Source organism: Mirounga leonina, unplaced genomic scaffold (assembly GCF_011800145.1).
Source record: "Mirounga leonina isolate KUSES-001 unplaced genomic scaffold, KU_Mleo_1.0 Mir_82, whole genome shotgun sequence".
Taxonomy (NCBI): Eukaryota; Metazoa; Chordata; class Mammalia; order Carnivora; family Phocidae; genus Mirounga; species Mirounga leonina.
Genome location: NW_023270825.1, coordinates 35,342,406 through 35,361,464, shown reverse-complemented (window position 1 = coordinate 35,361,464; position 19,059 = coordinate 35,342,406). Strand labels below are relative to the sequence as shown.

The following is a 19,059-nucleotide window of genomic DNA, read 5'->3' as shown; positions in this document are numbered from 1 at the left end:
ATCCTGGCTCCGACACAGGCTCAGTGATCTTGGTCACGTTACTTATCTCTTTCTAAGCTTCGGTTTTTCCGTGTGTAAAAATGGCCATACTAGTAATATTTTCCTCATAGAGGCACTGTGATTGAACAAGATTGTGCCTAAAAGCACTTGGTGCATAACAAGCGCTCAGTAAATAAAAACATCTCTCCAGACCTCTCATGAGCTTTCTGTTTCTCGTGAAGCTACTATGATATTTTCAGATGGAAATGTTTTGTGTATGGTGGTGTTCTGGAGACCGCGGATATGTAGAGGCTGAACGTAAAGCCTGAAACGTTCATCTCTTTCTAGATGGTTGTTCCATATGTAAATAATGTGACTCGAGTACCGCGGTACCTCAGATTCCCCTCAGACACCACTCATAACATCTGCAAGTCCTAAGATGCCATGAGCTACTGTCCTGATAGGATCAGTCTTCCCCCCCCCCCCAGGGAGAGGTTAGGGTCCTAATTTTCTCCTTTCTATTACAGTTTTACACCTGCAATAGAACTGAAGGAGAAAGGAAAGAAAGGCAAAGCAATACACTTTGCTGAAACTGACGGTCCCGCTTCAGACAGGTACCTTCACTTCCCAACTGTGGCAGTGCTGCTGACCGCTCTCAGCAGAACGGCTCAAGTTGTCACAAATTCTTTATTTTTAAGATTTTATTTATTTATTTGACAGAGAGAGACACAGCAAGAGAGGGAACACAAGCAGCGGGAGTGGGAGAGGGAGAAGCAGGCCTCCTGCTGAGCAGGGAGCCCGATGTGGGGCTCGATCCCAGGACTCTGGGATCATGACCTGAGCCGAAGGCAGACGCTTAACGACTGAGCCACCCAGGCACCCCCACAAATTCTAGAAAATATCATTTCCATTATCTGAGGTTGATATGCAGATACCTTTTAAGGAAAGAACATGCACTGTTTCTCAATTATGGGAGGTGTTACAATAGTCCCTGCAGATGTATCCCTGTGATAATTTGGCTCATAGCAAATTTTCAACGTTTTATACTTTTTTAAAAAATCTGAAAATGGTAGCTACACCATGAATGGATTATCTAAATAGATGATTAATTGGTGATTTAAATGATCTGTTTTGGATGGAATTGGTGTTTACGTTTTATATCAGGCTTTTCTCCTACCCCTAGCCTGGTAAATATAATGTTTAATAAAATGCATTCCAGAATTCTCCTCCATTAAACAAAACCCTTTTTTGGGTTTTGACACTCATGCTCTCCTTACTTTATAGTAAAAGTCTCATGTACCTCAGGATCAATTAAATACAACTGAAACCTTTCAAACCACCACTAGAGACTGTTCTATTCTAAAATAGGTTGACAGATAAAAAGTTTGCTTCAAGAGGCGATAAGTCACCCAAAGCCTTAGAGAAGCGAGGTCAGCAGGGCAACGTGACACTACATGATGCTAAATGTGAGTAACTGTTTCATCATCTTCACATATCCTATCTGGAGTGAATCTCTGACACAGCCCTTTGTCCCTCTCTCAATTGTCCATCTTCTCTCCTTTCAGTTGTTGCTTTGTTTTTGCTACAAGATACCGAGATGCAGCGGATCTGTTCTTTTACAACATTTATGAGGTATGTAATGCTCATGAGACATTTTAGACCTTTTATCCTTAATGTGAAGCAATTTTAACTGACAAATGATGACAAATCTGGTTTTTGGAGAAAGGACATGGGACTGGCTTTATGCAAGCCATCCCCTCAGGACTCAGTCCCCAAGACTGAGACCAAAGACAGGAAGCCAGAAGTCACAGGAGCCGAAAAGAAAGTCCCAGGACAAGAAGTATGGAGAGCACGTTGTCAAAGTCCCATAAAGACTGCATTATATTTGCATAATGGTTAGAGGGTAGCCTCACTCACTGAAGATCAGTTTTCTCCATGTTTGGAGCCCCCGCAAGTACTAGGTGTATGACTCTGGGTGAGCTTGACCTTTCTAAGCCTGCTTCCTCACATACAAAATCGGAAGTAATTGTGTCTCGGTCTGGCTGAGGGTCGGTGTTCAGTGAGAACTGGGTACCCAAGATTGGCAGCCCTCCCACATTCCCTCAGCATTCAGCGAAGGCTGCTTGTGGCAAGCACCTGAAGCTTTAGTCCACAGCAGGGGCACACTCAGCCTGACCATAGGGCAAGCTGGGAGCACTGTCAGTGTCCCAGAAGCAGCCTTCAGCCAGAGTTGTGCTAGCTGGAGAGTTGGTACAAAGATATCCCAGCTTCCTTCTGTCAGGATAACTCAGAAGTTTTCTGCACTGTCTCCCGGAGCCCCCCACAGGACTGAACTGCATTTATCCACAGGGATAATGAACTTGTTAACACCCGCTGTGTGGGCTTTCTTCCCCTTCCTGTCTTGCTTCCCCAACCCGCTACTCAAGTTTCCTGTGAGCACTTCCTAAGTAAACTACTGACTCTCACATCTTTGTCTCAGAGTCTGTTTCTGAGAGAACCCAGCCCAGGACAGGTAGTTACTAATGTTGTGAAAAAAAAATCTGCAATGCTCACTTCATCCGGTTGTCAAGGTATAGTTGAAGAAAGAATGCCAGTAAGAATTTGCATTTGCTAGAAAGGAAGCAGCAAAAATCTTGTAAGAATACTTAGATAGAAGACTTTCTAAGAAGGCTCCTAGTTTTAAAAGAAATGAGATGGGATTGTGAATCAATGCAACCTTTTCCGAGAGCAAAACTGTGAAACTTTAATATGCTGTACACCATGCCCTAGCAATTTCACTCCTAGGAAGTTACTCAGAGACGTGGCCACAAGGATAATTACTGCAGCAATGTCAATAGTATTTTTAAAAGAACTACATATCCATCAATAGAGGACTAGTTAAATAAAATACGAGCTATAGAAAACTTTATCCAGCTTTTAAAAGAATGAGGAAAATTGATACATAGTATCATGCAAAGAGGTCCATGCTAAGCAGTTAAGTGAAAAAAGCAAGTTGCAAAGACTTGTATATATATAGCATTATCTTCTTTGTTACCAAAGAAAATTTTAAGGCATATATTCATGCATATGTATGTGCGTTGGTGGGGGAGGACCTTATATGTAATTGTCTATGCTTTGAAAAGTTTAGGAAGGATTCATTCCACTCTTAGCAGTGGCTGTCGCTTGGAAGTAGGATGGTAGCAAAGAAGTGAGAGGACTTTTTACTTTACACATTTGTGTACATTTTTTAAACAGTGGAAAATATTATTTGTATAATGAGAACTTCTTAAAAATTAAAACTAATTGATAAACAAAACTGTAATTTAGTATGTAACCCCCTAAAAAGTTTGGTTACAAAAGTCAGATTTCTTACATCTTCAATAGTATAGTAGATAGAATTTTAAATGGTAAATTAGTTGTGTGATAGGCATGATAACGTGTATTTCTTATTTTTATGTCATGTGCCCACATATTCTTATAAAAAGTTTTATGTTTGAAATATGCTTATACTATATGTTAACTCATTAGAATTTAAATAAAAATTTGAAGAAAAAATAAATATATTAGCATTCATTTCTTTCTTCTTCTTTTTTTTTAATTCTTCCCTTAGGAATAAAAATCTTGACAATTTCCTCATGGCATTGTTGTACTATTTATCTCATTACTTGGAAAAAAACTCACTGGAAAAGAAACCCCAAAGCTATATGGTGTAAGTAGGATTTTGTAGTGCACTTTAAAGTTTTATTATCGCCAGTATGAAAACTAAGGTAAAGAGATGATGGAAATTTTTAAATTTTTGGAGTATACGAAAACAAACATTTTACATGGGAGGAGTTCATCAATTTTTAAAGCTCACTGAATAATTCAAATGGTTTTTCTAGCAACAAAATATTCCAGATAATATAGACCAGCACTGCCCAATAGAAATATAATGAGAGCCACATATGTAACTTAAAATTTTTCAGTAGCTATATTTAAAAAAATGTAAAAGAAAAGTGAAATTAATTTTAATAATGTGTTTTATTTAATGCAATGACTCAAAAATGTTACTGCAACATGTAGTCAGTATTAGAAAGTTACTGATGACATACTTTACTTTTTTTTTTGTAGTAAGTCTTTGAAATCTGATATCTATATTACACTTAACAATATACCTCAATTCATACTAACCACTCAGTAGCCACCTGTGGCTTCATGGTTACCATATTGGACAGTGCAGATACAGATATTGGTTCTATGCTTTTTATGCTTATGAAATTCTTGCTAGGGCTTTTGTAAGCATCTAATGAAAAAAATGAAGAATTAAAATTAATAGATATGACCAAAATGATATTCCATATCACAGAAGAAAATAAGATTTCTTAGGCTACATAGGAAGAATTTAACTGCCTTAGGCAGAGGTGGCTCAGAGCTGTACAGGGCAAGAATCTGGGAACTCAGAGTCCAGAGCAGAACAATGCCTCTCAGGCTTGGTGACCTTTGGCAAGCCATGGAACTTTCCAAGTGCCCAGGCTGCCCTCCCCGGTACGTGTGGAACCGATCCAATGATTCAGCTGTTAGAAATGCTGTCAGAGTCATCAATTTGTTGCTTTGGAATGTTTTTAAAATGCAGAATCCTTGTGTACGACCAAGCAGTTTGAAAAACATTTTATGGATAGATAAACGTATCTGGACAGCAGTTTCGTAAAGCACTGGATAAATAGTTCAGACGTTGCTACTCCAGTGAAGCCATCACGGTATACCGCATCTGTGTACGTCGGCGCTGCGTTCATGGCAGGGCAGCCCGAGATCCTGAAGTGCCTCCGTGCTGGCAAGCACAAGGGCTCAGCCAGCTGGAGGCTCTGAAGGTTTGAGGAGTCTAATCATCCCCCAGAAAGAACTGATTAGACTTTGGTGGCAGCACATGAGCTTGTATTTTATGTGGTGTTTTCTAATTCTGAGGGTTACTGCTAATCTAGCAGAGACATTTGTTTCATTTCTTAATTTAGAGGAATAGATAACAGAGAAAAAGGTTTCTTAGTTGTTTTTGAAATACACTAACACCTATTAGAGCACAGTGGTATAAGGTGGACTTTCTTAGAAGGAAATCAGTTACGGAATGACAGAAAAATCCAAGTCTTAAAATGATTGGTTCTATGGTGTGATTTTTTTTTTTTTTAAAGATTTTATTTATTTATTTGACAGAGAGAGAGACAGCAAGAGAGGGAATACAAGCAGGGGGAGTTGGAGAGGGAGAAGCAGGCCTCCTGCTGAGCAAGGAGCCCAATGTAGGACTCGATCCCAGGACCTTGGGATTATGACCTGAGCCGAAGGCAGATGCTTAATGGCTGAGCCACCCAGGCGTCCCCTCTGGTGTGATTCTAAAATAATAAGACTAACGTTTCACTTTCAGGGTTCCAGTGGTCAATTAGTGTACTTATTAATAGAAATAAATATAGGTTATATTGAGATATCTGGACTTAAATAACTTTAAGAAAAAAATTGATTTCAGTCAAACTAGTGAGGTAGAATAGGGATAATAGTAGTATCTACTTTACAGAGTTATCATCCAGATTAGATGAGATAATCCATATTATCTTAATGCAGAGGTTGCCGCTTGGGAGGAAAGCCTACAACTTGTGAGAGGAGAGCTGGAAGGGGTACAGAGGTACACGGTGGTGGTTTTAGATGATTAAAAGCCCTAATTCCGGAAGAAGAAGCCTTATCCCGATTTTACAGAAGAAGAAGCTAAGGCTCAGAGAGGTTAAGGAGCTGACCAGAGAAGACTTGTCTAGTTAGTGGTGGAGCTGAGATGGGAGCCCAGATCCATCTAACTCCCCAGCCTCGCAGCCTCTGTGCAGCGTGTTCGCCACCTGGTCCCAGTCAGCTGAGCCCTCTTATACAGAGTTTATCCATTTGTAATTAGGATTTGTAGCTTCTGTACAAAGGCAAAATTATGCAGTTTTTAAAACATAAGTATTTTTCAAGTTATTACATCTTCACAATTATAATTTTTAATGGTGGTGTAACTTTCCGTCAGGCTAATGTGTGTTAATGGACTAATTGACTTACCTATTAAGAGGCAGTATAGTATGTACTGTGCTTAAGGGTGTGGACTTTGGTGCTGGAATAAATCCTATAGGGACTCAAATGTTAAGTTAATAAATGTCAAGTCCTTAAACAGTATTTGGCTGTATTACTACAGCCTGCATTACTACTCCTTTTTCCCCTCCATTTTATATATTTTTGGGAGTTGCCAGTTTTCCTGATAGACAAGTAGGTAATAACTGAATATTATTGAATATCTTCATGCATTAGATTTCCCCCTTAATTTTGGATAATTTATTTTAAGAAGGATAAATTTCCAGGAGAGATTATTGGACCCAAGTTTATGGTCAGTTGTATGGCACTTGAAATTATTATCAAGTTTTCCCCAAAGGATTATACTTGTTTTAAATGCCAGGCTCTACGCAGACCTACTGAATCAAGATCTTGGAGAGGGGGTGGCACTAGGAATCTGCACTTTTAGCGAGTATCCCAGGCAATTCTTAACATATATTTAAACTTAGGAGCCAGTGGCCTAAAAGTTTCAAGGCATTTTTTCCTTGTTTTGTTTTCAACAGCAAAAGAGACGTATTGACTACTGGCAGCTCTGGCAACACAGGGGTGAGGAATAAGAGAGGGTGGAGGTTGCTGAAGGAAACAGGGAGACAGGCATAGTGATGGGGTTTGGGGTGCAGATGGATGCAGATATTTGGGTTATATGAAATTTGGGCTTTTAAAGTTGGAACTCACTTTATCTATTCCAGAAACTTATTTTATTCCAGTGACTCACAAGCCTTCTCACTGCATGTGGTAACATTTTGTGCTTTGAAATATCTCTATTATCCTTAAGCCCCCTCCTCCACAGCATATCCTCGTGTGGTCAGTCTAGTGGTTAACATCAGAAGGGGCAGTAATTTGTCCCTGTTGTTTAAAGTGCATTTCATGGGGTTTAAATCTTTCTGAAAATTAAAAGGCAGATAAAAAGCCAATGACACTTCACTTTTTTTTTTTTTTAAGATTTATTTATTTATTTGAGATAGAGAGAATGAGAGACAGAGAGCATGAGAGGGAGGAGGGTCAGAGGGAGAAGCAGACTCCCTGCCGAGCAGGGAGCCCAATGCGGGACTCGATCCCGGGACTCCAGGATCATGACCTGAGCCGAAGGCAGTCGCTTAACCAACTGAGCCACCCAGGCACCTGACACTTCACTTTTCAATAGCAGTCACTGGAATGTATTGTTAGCAATATTGTTTCCTACTATACTGTACTGCAAAAACTCTAAAATTTGGCTCCAGACACGCTGTAACCTATGAACAGGTTGTCTTTTGGAAAGTTCATTTGCAATTTATTTGGAACTGGGGCAGTGTTTTTGCCGGGAAGCAAGGTTATTATAATTGATGCCAAAGTTCCCAGAGGAGTGGTCCACACACGCTTCCTCAGCAAACACAGAACTGGGAGTAGGGAAGCACTGAGGAGGTCGAACATTGAGCCTTCAAACTTAGTAGTAACATCAGGAACCCAGGGGAAGCTGAAGGGAGAGGGTCTCCATGGCTCTTTTAATAAAACAGCAGGGAAATGGGCTGCTAGCTGCCTCAGAAACCAGTGTAGGTAATATGTCAGTTGAGCTGTCCTATATAAATTAGGACAGCCTATATGTAAAATTAAGGACACATACTACAAAGAATCTATAAAAAAGTGAAAATTCACCATAAACTCAAGATGCTGATTACAATGATAACTATCAAAGGGCTTGGAGGCCCTCCCTTTGCCATAGCTCAAATTGAATAAAAGAAAGATAAGTGAGATGTGTTGACTCACTCGTATTTCTTTCAAAATAGTTTACACTTCTGACTTTTTGCTAATTAGTATTGGCATTTGCCCAAATGAACCCAAATGATCATTTTCTTTTCAGGGGCCTTGTAGAGAAGAAAGAGATGGAATTGGTTATAAGTAAGTTAGAAGCGGCGCAGAAATACTTGGCCCAGAAGTACTGCATCCTCGTCCTGGGCTTGGCCATGCCTGATAAGCATCACATGTGCTGCGGAAAGTAAGTGCACACTTCACAGTTTCATGAGATCTTCACTTGTTTATGTATTCATATCCAGAAGACCCCTAAATTTGACTTTTGGTGCCCTTGTGAAAGTTTCCATTTTGGTTGTAGAGAATAATTGGGCTCAGGTGAGACTCTGCCCCAAACACATGTGGTGTCTTGTTTGAGAAAGCCGAGTATGGGAAGAATCCCAGAATCTACACTGCTTAAGTTTAAAAGACTTTCCCCTCAGGATATACTGGCTCAGGGGAATCTTGCTCTGAACCGGGAAGGCTTCCTGCTTCCAGGGCCAGGGCCCCACGGCTGCCTAGGGCAGGAGGCCTGGTGATGGGCCAGTGTCAAAGGGGGCGTTGGGTGTGTCCCCTGCCCTTCTGCTGCTCATTGTGCAGCAACAAGAGCTGTGGGTACAAGCTAGTAAGGTGGGGGGTGAAAAGATGACGTTTGTGTGGAGATAATCTTTGCCCTAGAATGATAGTTTATATATTACTGTAATTAAGTTTTAAGTGTCTTGTGGGGCACCTGGCTGGCTCAGTCAGTACAGCATGCACCTCTTGATCTCTGGGTTGTGAGTTCGAGCCCCACATTGGGTGTAGAGATTACTTTAAAATCTTTAAAAAAAAATAATGTGTCATATCACAGGAGGGCCAATCTCCTCAGAGTGGTTTTACAACAGGCTCAAGAGCCACACCAAAGCTGTGGCCAGAGCTCTTATTTTTAACTTCATAGAAAAAGAACAGAATTCATGGTTTCTCTCCACATTCCCCACATTTTCAAAATACAGATATTTCCATATGCTCTGTTTATGTTCTACATTTTCTGTGTACCTTATTCTGTTACTCTGCTTACAGAATCTCATCTACCACTTTTTTTTTTTTAAGATTTTATTTATTTATTTGAGACAGAGAGAATGAGAGACAGAGAGCATGAGAGGGAGGAGGGTCAGAGGGAGAAGCAGGCTCCCTGCCGAGCAGGGAGCCCGATGCGGGACTCGATCCCGGGACTCCAGGATCATGACCTGAGCCGAAGGCAGTCGCTTAACCAACTGAGCCACCCAGGCACCCTCATCTACCACTTTGAATAGCAACTATAGTTATTCTACTATGTGATATACCAGTTTGCCTCACCATTCCTTCTGTGCACGCTTATGTGATTTCAGGTTTTCTGCTTTATGCTATTTCTGCATTATATCATTATTGAAATTACTTTTGTCTATTTGAGCTATTTACTTATGGCTAATTACCCAGAATGTATTTACCTAGAAGGCATCAGCAGTTCCCTAGCTCTTGTTACATATTGCCAGATTGTTCTCCAGAGAGGCTAGAACATTTTGTATCACCATCAGCGATAAGCATACCTAGCTCTATTAGTTAAATATTTTTGATAGCTTAAAGTTGTAAAAAAAAAAAAAAAAAAGCTTAAAGCTATTTCATTTGACTTTCAATATCTTTCATGACTGTGGGGGTCTGTGCTCTTTTTCTGTATAAAATAATTTATTGCCTGTTATATTAATATTATTATTAAAATTAATTACTGCCTTATCTAGTTTTAACCATTTATCAACCAGAAAGTGGGTATTTGTATAATTTATGTTTCATATAGCAAGGCTTGGCTATTTGTTTTTCTAGTTTGTTGCTTTCCTTTGATGTTTATGTTTTTACACATTATGAAAGTGTTAAAAATCTTTATTTGAACACTTCTACCTTGTTTCTGATGCTATTCAGTAGTCATATAAGTTCATCATCAGCTTCACAGTTTCCTATTCAGTCACTTTAAAATTACTTTTTCTCAGGGGTGCCTCGGTGGCTCAGTCATTTAAGTGTCCTGACCTTGATTTCGGCTCAGGTCATGATCTCAGGGTCATGAGATCGAGCCCCAAGTCGGGCTCCATGCTGGGCATGGAGCCTGCTTGGGATTCTCTCTCCCTCTCTCTCTGCCCTTGCCCCCCCTTAAAAAAATTACTTTTTCTCAACTTAACATTACTCTAATTTCTTCTGTCTTCTAAGTGTCACTTCAAATTGAGAAAGCTAGAATTTGAGGTTTGTATTAGTCAGCTTGGGCTGCCATAACAAACTACCACAGACTGAATGGCTTAAACAGCAGAATTTATTTTCTCATAGTTCTGAAGCCTAGAAGTCTAAGATCAAGAGGCCGGCATTGTGAGTTTTGGTGAGGGCCCTCTTCCTGGCTTGCAGACAGCTGCCTTCTCACTGGGTCCCTCCATGATGGAAAGAGAAAGTTCTAGTCTCTCTCTTTCTGTTCTTTAAAGGACCCTAATTCCATCATGGGGGCTCCACACTCATGACCTCATCTGAACCTAATTACCCCCACCTGCAAATGTTTTATCATCATAGTGGTTGTTAAGGCTTCAACATATGAATTTGGGATGGGACTAGGGGGACACAAACATTCGGTCCACAACAAGGTTAAAAAAAAACCTACTCTAGGGCCCCTGGGTGGCTCTGTCGGGTCATGATCCTGGGGTCCTGGGATCGAGTCCAGTTTTGAGTTCCCCGCTCAATGGGGAGCCTGCTTCTCCCTCTCCATTTTCCCCTCCCCACTGCTCATGCTCTCTCTCTCTCTCTCACACTCTCTCTCTCAAATAAATAAATAAAATCTTTATTTAAAAAAAAACTACTCTAAGAAAAACAAACACAAAACAAAAATACCTACTCTTAAAAAATAATTATATTGGCAATATTTAATGTTTAATTTTTTTTTTTAAGATTTTATTTATTTATTGACAGAGACACAGCGAGAGAAGGAACACAAGCAGGGGGAGTGGGAGAGGGAGAAGCAGGCTCCTTGCTGAGCAGGGAGCCCGATGTGGGGCTTGATCCCAGGACCCTGGGACCATGACCTGAGCCGAAGGCAGATGCTTAACGACTGAGCCACCCAGGTGCCCCTAATGTTTAATTTTTAAAGATTTTTATTTTTATTTTTTATTTTTTTTTAAAGATTTTATTTATTTATTTGAGGGAGAGAGAATGAGAGAGAGTGAGTACATGAGAGGGGGAGGGTCAGAGGGAGAAGCAGACTCCCTGCTGAGCAGGGAGCCCGATGCGGGACTCGATCCAGGGACTCCAGGATCATGACCTGAGCCGAAGGCAGTCGCTTAACCAACTGAGCCACCCAGGCGCCCAAGATTTTTATTTTTAAGTAATCTCTACACCCAGCGTGGGGCTGGAACTCACAACCCTGAGACCAAGAGTTGCATGCTCTACTGACTGAGCCAGCCAGGCGCTCCTTAATGGTTAATCTTTAAAAGCACATGTACAGGGGTGCCTGGCGTGTGGCCCCACTGGTTAAGCTTCGGACTCTTGATTTTGGCTCAGGTCATGATCTCAGGGTTTGTGGGATTTAGTGCCTCAGGCTCAGCGGGGAGTCTGCTTGAGATTCTCTCCCTCTCCCTCTGTGCCTCCCTTCCACTCATGCGTGCGCACTCTCTCTCTCTCCCTCTCTCAAATAAATAAATCTTTAAAAACATTAAAAATAAAAGCACATGTGCGGTGCAGACTAATTTTGAGATTTAAAAAACCCAAGCTATGAATAATTATATCATAATTAGAGATTTTATTATATCTTTTAGTTCTCTGGATATAGAACCTACACTCACATTATTATACTTTTAGCAGTACATTTTTATTACAATGTAATTTTTATACAAACTTTTAAAGAACTCATTATGTTTGAAAGATGAGGATTGCCTCAGTTTAGTACTGGCTCATCTGGAGGTGCTGGTCTTTTTGTCATTATATGCAGCATCACCTGCTTTTCTCTGCCTATTGGATAGCAGTTTGGAACAAAGAATCAGTTTAGAGCTCACCACCCACCACTCACATAACAAATTCCATACGGGTCATAGAACCGAACAAAGGATATCAAAGAAAACAGATTACAGCATGTTTTTTGCCAATAAAAGTTGTTAATTGGCCATGGGCGTTGATTATGTCCTAGAATGGAGTTTATATTGTTCTTTTGGCTATTTTTATCTAGAAGGTGAGGACAGTTTTTTTGCCAGTTAGGAGTGATTACCTGATTTTAATATATCGTTCTGTCACTTCCAATGTGAATAAGCTAATATTCCCATGAGAACATTCTCGTGTATTTTCTGACTTTTCTCATATATACACACTTAATATTGGATTAGGACTGCCTTACGCTATTTGTCTCTGGAGTTAAATTAGAGATTTCAGAAGAACCAGCAATTTGGGGGCTGTTAATTTAGTGCTTTCATGTTTCTTGAAAAGTAGGAGGACATGCTTTTCTATTCTAAATACATCTGTAAAATCCTGATATCGCAAAAGCTTTGGCACGATTTTGATGAACGTGTTCAGTAAAAGATCTCTGTGTTTTCCAGGGTAGATAAGAAAACCTCTTCATGGCACATGCTATAGAATTAGATCTGTTCTTCGGTTATGGCCAATTCGGGCTCCACCCCTGCCTCTATCCTAGGATTTCTACCCTCCTCCTTTGCTCTCAGTGCAAGTTGTCACCTGATGGGTGACCAGAGAGGCTGGCATAGGGATGAGCATACAGAGAAAGGGGTCTCTTTTGAAGCTCAGTTTTATAAATCATCCTTAAGCCCCATTCCCCATCCCCACCCTTCTAGTCATGGTCAGTAAGGCCTCTTTCCCCTCCCCCAAACACATTCCTTTGATACTCTGTTCCTTTGTGCAGAGTAGGCCTTGACCTTCATTTAAACCTGATTTCCATCCAAAGCAGCAGGGGGTAAGTGGGAGCAAACTTTTTTTCTTTCTTTCTTTCTTTTTTTTTTTTTTAAAGATTTTATTTATTTATTTGACAGACAGCGAGAGCAGGAACACAAGCAGGGGGAGTGGGAGAGGGAGAAGCAGGCCTCCCGCCGAGCAGGGAGCCCGATGTGGGACTCGATCCCAGGACCCTGGGATCATGACCTGAGCCAAAGGCAGTCGCTTAACCAACTGAGCCACCCAGGCGCCCACAAACTTTTTTTCTCTAGGGCCTCAGGACCCCTTGGGCCTGGCTTTTTTTTTTTCCAGGAATGACTAAAAATATGATATACTTTCCTCATTTTGGTTTAGAGGTAAGAGTCTAATGTAGCAAGAAGGAATAACAAAGCGTCATAACAGGGCCACCTGGGTGGCTCAGACAGTTAAGCGTCTGCCTTCAGCTCAGGTCGTGATCCCTGGGTGCTGGAATCGAGCCCCGCATCGGGCTCCCTGCTCTGCGGGAAGCCTGCTTCTCCCTCTCCCTCTGGCTGCTGCTTCCCCTGCTTGTACACTCTCTCTGTCAAAAATAAATAAAATCTAAAAAAAAAAAAAAGAAAGCATCATAATAGGTCACTGAACATCTCTGGGTTTGCCACCAGGCTGGCTTTCCCCCCTTTTCTTTGGAGTTTGCCCTCACAGGTGAAATGTGCAGCATTTTCGCTGACTAGCATGGTAGCCACTTGCTACATGTGGCTAGTGAGCACTTGGAATGCAGCTGGTCCATATTTAAATATACCCTATACAAACAAGTTTACAAATGAACAAAATATCTCATTAATCATTCTAAAATGTTGATTATGTATTAAAATGATAATATTTCAGGGTTTGGATACAATAAGTATATTATTAAAATTAATTTCACCTGTTTCTTTTACTGTGGCCACCAGAAATGTTAAAATTACACTTGTGGCTCACATTATATTTCCATTGGATTTTGCTATTATAAAGTCTATTTGAATTTGGAGTGTTTAAATTTGTTATTGATGCTCAGTAGATCTTTAAATTTATAGTCCGTTTATAATTATTATGTACTTAATATAAAAATTATAAAGTAAAATTAAAAAGAAGAAAAATGACCCAAAATTCACCAAGAGAGGAATTTGCAGATTTAAAGTAGGAGGTTCCCAAATGTGCTCATTCTCTGCCTCCATTTCCTTGACTCATTTCAGGTTCATATGCAGAGCTAAATCAGAATGGTAAGAAGAAACCCACCGCCTTCTGTACTTGATTTCTGTGGGGTAGGCTCCATCAGTTTGCTTTGAGCTTTAAGGGAGAAAGAAGTCTCAGTTTTATGGCAACTTGAGGGGAAGGGGAAGAGGTTCATGGTACCTTCTCTTCTAACGTTTAAAAAGAGAAGAGAGGCACCTGGCTGGCTCAGGTGGAAGAGCATGTGACTCTTGATCTCGGGGTCATGAGTTGAAGCCCCATGTTAGGTGTAGAGATTACTTAAATAAAATAAAACTTAAAAAAAAAAAAAGAGGGACGCCTGGGTGGCTCAGTCAGTTTAGCGTCCGACTCTTGATTTCAGCTCAGGTTATGATCTCAGGGACATGAGACAGAGCCCCACAAGGGGTTCTGCACTGGGCGTGGAGCCTGCTTAATATTCTCTCTTTCCCTCTCCCCACCCCTCCTCATGCCCACTTTGGAGTGTGCACATGCACTCTCTCTCTCAAAAAAAAGAAGAGAGAGATAAGAGAAAAGAGGAGGGGCGTCTGGGTGGTCAGTGGGTTGAGCATCTGCCTTCCCGTCAGGTCGTGGTCTCCGTGTCCTGGGATCCAGCCCCACATGGGCTTCCTGCTCAGCAGGGTGTCTGCTTCTCTCTCTCTCTCCTTTTGTCCCTCCCCACCACTCATTCTCTCTCTCTCTCAAATAAATAAATAAAATCTTAAAAAGAAAAGAGGAGAGGAGAAAATGTGTGTTTCCTGCGCACCCTATCATTTCAAAACCTTGCTAAGATGGTGCTGGTTTGAGTTGTATAAACCTCTGGTTTGAGTTGTATAACCTTAAGTGCTGGTCTAAATCTTCTCCCAGAAGGCAGGCTGACTTGGTATTCCAAATACCGAGTTTGGTTGGTTTTTGCTTCAGCTTGGCAGGTCTGTGTGGTGTCTAGTGTCAGCTGATAGAGGCCATGGAAGAGGGCAAATGCCACATAAGTGCTCTGGTCGGGTGGAGGCTGCAGGTGGCACAGAAGGACACAGAGGCTTGTCCTGAAAGCTTCTGCTGGGCCTGTAGTTTAATGTTTTCCATCTGCAAACTAATCTAAAGGAAGAGCTTGTTTCCCTAGCATTCTGGTTGCAGGGACAGATGTGGGGTCTGACAGGCCCAAGTTTTAGTACAGACTCTGTCCCTAATTACATGTCTTTGAACTTCAGTCTCCTCAGCTGTAAAGTGGGAATAATGATGCTAACTATATCATAGAGATCACTAAATACGGTCATGTAAAGGGCTTAGCATACTTGGCACGGGATCTGTACTTAGTAAATGTGCACTGTAATGATTGCCTTACTTCCTTGTTGAAGACTTGCACACGAGGAAACCAGTGTATGAATGAAGAGGCTGCAGGAAGGGAGGGATCTGCCCCAGTAAAAGCTGAATCAGTGCTTCCGTGTTCCCCCCAAAGGGAGGGCTAATTTGGGCCTACACAGATCATGCAGTCCCTGAGGGGTTTGCGTCATCTACCCCAGACCACTGGAGTTCAGGATGGTTCTTGAAAGCCTGATAACAAGGGCCAATCCTGGGAGTCTGTTACTCAGAGGAAGTCCCAAGCAAAACCAGAAGCACATCCAGGATCAGCCTTGGAGTGCCTGGGTCTAGCCTTGGCCCGCTTGAGTGATCAGGTGATTGCAGGTGCACAGCCCTCTCTATCAGTTCTCAAGTGCTCTGCAGGCCATGGCTGCTCTCCTAAGGCCAGGAATCAGAACTAGAATGACCTGTGTTGGGGAGGGGGACCAAGTTCAGTAAGTGTGCCCATGCCTGTACAGTATCCTTAACACTGAATTTGTGTTGCAAGGACTCCTGAGCAGATGCCTGCCTTTGAGAGACAAGGCTCAGTGTATGTAACACATCTAGAAGGAAGAGCACACTGCTGACTCCAGTGAACTGCAGCTTTTATTTAAAGATTTTTTTTTAATCTTTCTAAGATTTTTAAGATGTTTATTCTTTGTCTTTTTCTCCATTGTAGACTTCCCCTTAATTTCCTGTTTCCCTACCTGTTAACATGCCATGTTACCTCTTTACCACCTTTCCACTCTCCTTCCTCCTCAACCCTCACATCACCAAAAACATTCATAAGAATACAGTTCCTGCTGGCTTGTGTATCCTGAATTTATATTGATTAACTTTTGACCAAACACTCTAGTAGGGGTTTTGATCTGGATAACCTGAGAAGTTGAAGAAAAAGATATCAGGGCTCATCAATGCCTTTTGACAGCATTTACGTAGCTAAATAGCCTTCGGGCCACAGGTAATGATCCTGCCAAGAGGCCTTTGAAGATAGGGGCTTGCCTAGATCACTGAAAGATTGAACTTCCCTCTCAATCTATAGTTGTGATTTGTTATGTTGCAGGGAGAAAATATCAGATACACAGAAAGACTGGAAATTCTTTGAGGTGAGTCTTTGGGGCTTTTCTCTTTCGTATGAAACATGAAGTACACCAATAACCAATAGCCATTTGTCAGGCACTTATTTTTAGTGAATATCTTTTCTTAAAAGGATGCTAACAAGCTGTATGCTATACCTTAAATTTTTGGTCTTATTTTCCTCCTGCAAAGGTGAGTACGTGTGTAATTTTCCACAGCTTTTCAGGAATGTGGAGAAATGGGGTCATCTGGGTTTGTGTCTGATTAGCAGCGTTATATAGACAGGTGGGAGTTTTTACTGTCATAGCCGTGGTCATGATTCTTGTCTGTTTTCCGTTGTAGTCCTTTTATACTTTCTGTACATATGTAGCTTGGATTGTCTTCCGACGTCAACACTTCACAGAGATTGAGGAAGAAATAGGGAGGCTCTTTCGTACCAATATGTTCAACATTCCTCGGAGGAAGCGCGAGGATGAAGAATCAGGAGGGGAAAAGAAACGCATGACTTTTGTACAATTTAGGTATGATCTTTTGACTTTCCAAAGCTCAGGGACATTTCTAGAAAACAGGATGATGTAACCTAAATGTCACCCCTCCCCACCCCAGGAGAATGATGGCAGAACGCCCAGCGATTAAAAAAGCCATCAACATGCGCTCTCCAGTCATGTCTACTCTGCTGCCATCTCTCAGAGAAAAAGCTCAGAATGTCTTTGAGAAAAAGAATCATCAAGGAGGCATCAGACTCCCAGCCCCGATGCAAGAGCACATGGACAGTCTGGGCTCTGTGCCCATGCCCACGTAAGTGGCCCAAGGAGAGAGAAAAGAGAGCCTCGGGTCATGTCCTAGGTTGGGCCAGGAGGGGCAGGGGCTCAGACACCGTGCCTTGTCCAGAAAGTTGAACAAAGATGAAAGCCGCCTTCTTACCCACCCTCCTCCACTCCACCTGTTTCCTTTCCCAAGCAGCTCTTGGTATACCTGGCTAGACTAGAAAACATTGCTAGAAAGTTATGCTGGACTTCAAATAGCTCTACTTTGGAGGAGGGAGTAACCAACTTTATAAGGCTGAAGTTTCTCCATCTGGGAAATGTGGGAAGGCCAGTTACAAAATCTTACTGGGGGCTGAGTTTTTGGACCCACACTTAAGACCACAGTGGGGGTTCATGGAAACAGGGAAAACTTAAAAGAAAAAAAAATATATATATATAGGGGTGTGTGTGTGTGTGTATGTGTGTAGCTTTGGTGTATACACACACACACGCAAGCACAGCCACAACCATACACCTTATTCTTTGGCCTCACTGCTTCAGCTCTACCAATAATCCTTTTCACAGAGTTGGCATCTTGGGGGAGCCTCGATGTCTCTTCAACCCCCATACCCTTCTGCCCCTTGAACCAGAAGAAAACACGAAACCGGATGGGAGACATTCTTCCCTGATAGAAAGAAATAACATGAAGATCCAGGATACACTGAACTTAGTCATGAGAACACTGTCCTCTCAAACAACATTCTCTAAATAATCGGGTACATTCCATTTCTGTAATTAAGTCCCTGTATTTGAAGTAAACTACTTTGACTTAATCACTTTATATAGGACTAATATTTATTATTATTAAACTTTTTAAGTTCAAATTATTATGTTAAAAGTTCAACAGTAGACAATTAAAGAATCCCAGAAAGCTTTTGAAAAACTCATTTTCCTGTATTTACTAGTTTGCTGTGTTATTTATTTACTTCCTTGGCTTCTCTGTGACTATTTAGGGTAAGATATTAGGACATTTAGCCAGTGTTCAATGGACTAGTGAAAAAACATCCTGTGTAATTGTTCCTAAGTTCATTTTTACTATATGAGAGAGTATGTTTGGGACTTTTGAAAACTAAATTTTATAAAAAGGGAAATTAAAATGTTTTTAAAATGGAATATTTTTCTATGGCTATATTATTATTATTGGCATTGAGATATAAGGTATATCTGATTCATTTAAAAGCCTTTTAGCATATATGTTTCATTCATTCTTTCATTTACCCATTCAACGACAAACATGTATTAAGCCTCTGATCCATCCAAAGCCGTGTGCTGGGTTATGTAGGGAAAAGGGTTCATCAGGACAGAGACCATATCCTCAGATGTGGGTAGTAGAGAAGATAAACAAAATACACACCTGCTCACAAGACAATATTGAATGTGTTAGAGGCCATAAAAGAGGTAAAAACCAAGGCCCCTAAGAGGACAGAGCAGAAGAGCAATCACTTCTAGGGGGACCAGGAGCGTTTGGACTTGAATTTGGCTTTGGGGGGATCAGTTGGCACTAAAGGGGGACTTCCAGTCAGAGGAAGAATGTGTGCAAAGGCCCAGAGATGGAAAAATATGCCCTGTGACCGAGGAAAGGCAAGAGCATGATGCCTGCGAAGGGAGCAGTCGAGGAGCAGGCTGGAAAGGACAGCTGAATTTCCAGCTATGGAGTGAGTTGGATGTTACTTGGCAGGAGGTGATGATTAAGAATCACTAAGGAGAGGCGCCTGGATGGCTCAGTTGGTTAAGCAGCTGTCTACGGTTCAGGTCATGATCCTGGGGTCCTGGGGTCAAATCCCATGTAGGGCTCCCTGCTCTGCAGGGGGTCTGCTTCTCTCTCTGTCTGCTGCTCCCCCTGCTCGTGTTCTCTCTGTCTCTGTCTCTCTCTCAAATAAGTAAATACAATCTT

At 41.5% G+C, this 19,059-nt stretch overlaps 1 protein-coding gene across 2 annotated transcripts in view; it reads left to right on the top strand.

The window, feature by feature from the left end:
* The window catches only part of PPP1R36 (protein phosphatase 1 regulatory subunit 36), a 31,129-nt gene extending 12,854 nt beyond the window's left edge, over positions 1–18,275 (top strand). Inside the window, exons 3-11 of one of the 2 annotated variants that reach the window (XM_034993272.1) lie at positions 507–593; positions 1,348–1,445; positions 1,545–1,611; positions 3,569–3,667; positions 7,895–8,029; positions 16,346–16,388; positions 16,702–16,880; positions 16,966–17,157; positions 17,691–18,275. In XM_034993272.1, the coding sequence (XP_034849163.1) occupies positions 507–593; positions 1,348–1,445; positions 1,545–1,611; positions 3,569–3,667; positions 7,895–8,029; positions 16,346–16,388; positions 16,702–16,880; positions 16,966–17,157; positions 17,691–17,877 (1,087 nt within the window). In that variant the 3' untranslated portion in view covers positions 17,878–18,275. The remainder of the gene's footprint in view (positions 1–506; positions 594–1,347; positions 1,446–1,544; positions 1,612–3,568; positions 3,668–7,894; positions 8,030–16,345; positions 16,389–16,701; positions 16,881–16,965; positions 17,158–17,690) is intronic. The other variant, XM_034993273.1, reaches the window with a different exon arrangement.
* The last annotated feature ends 784 nt before the right edge of the window (positions 18,276–19,059 follow it).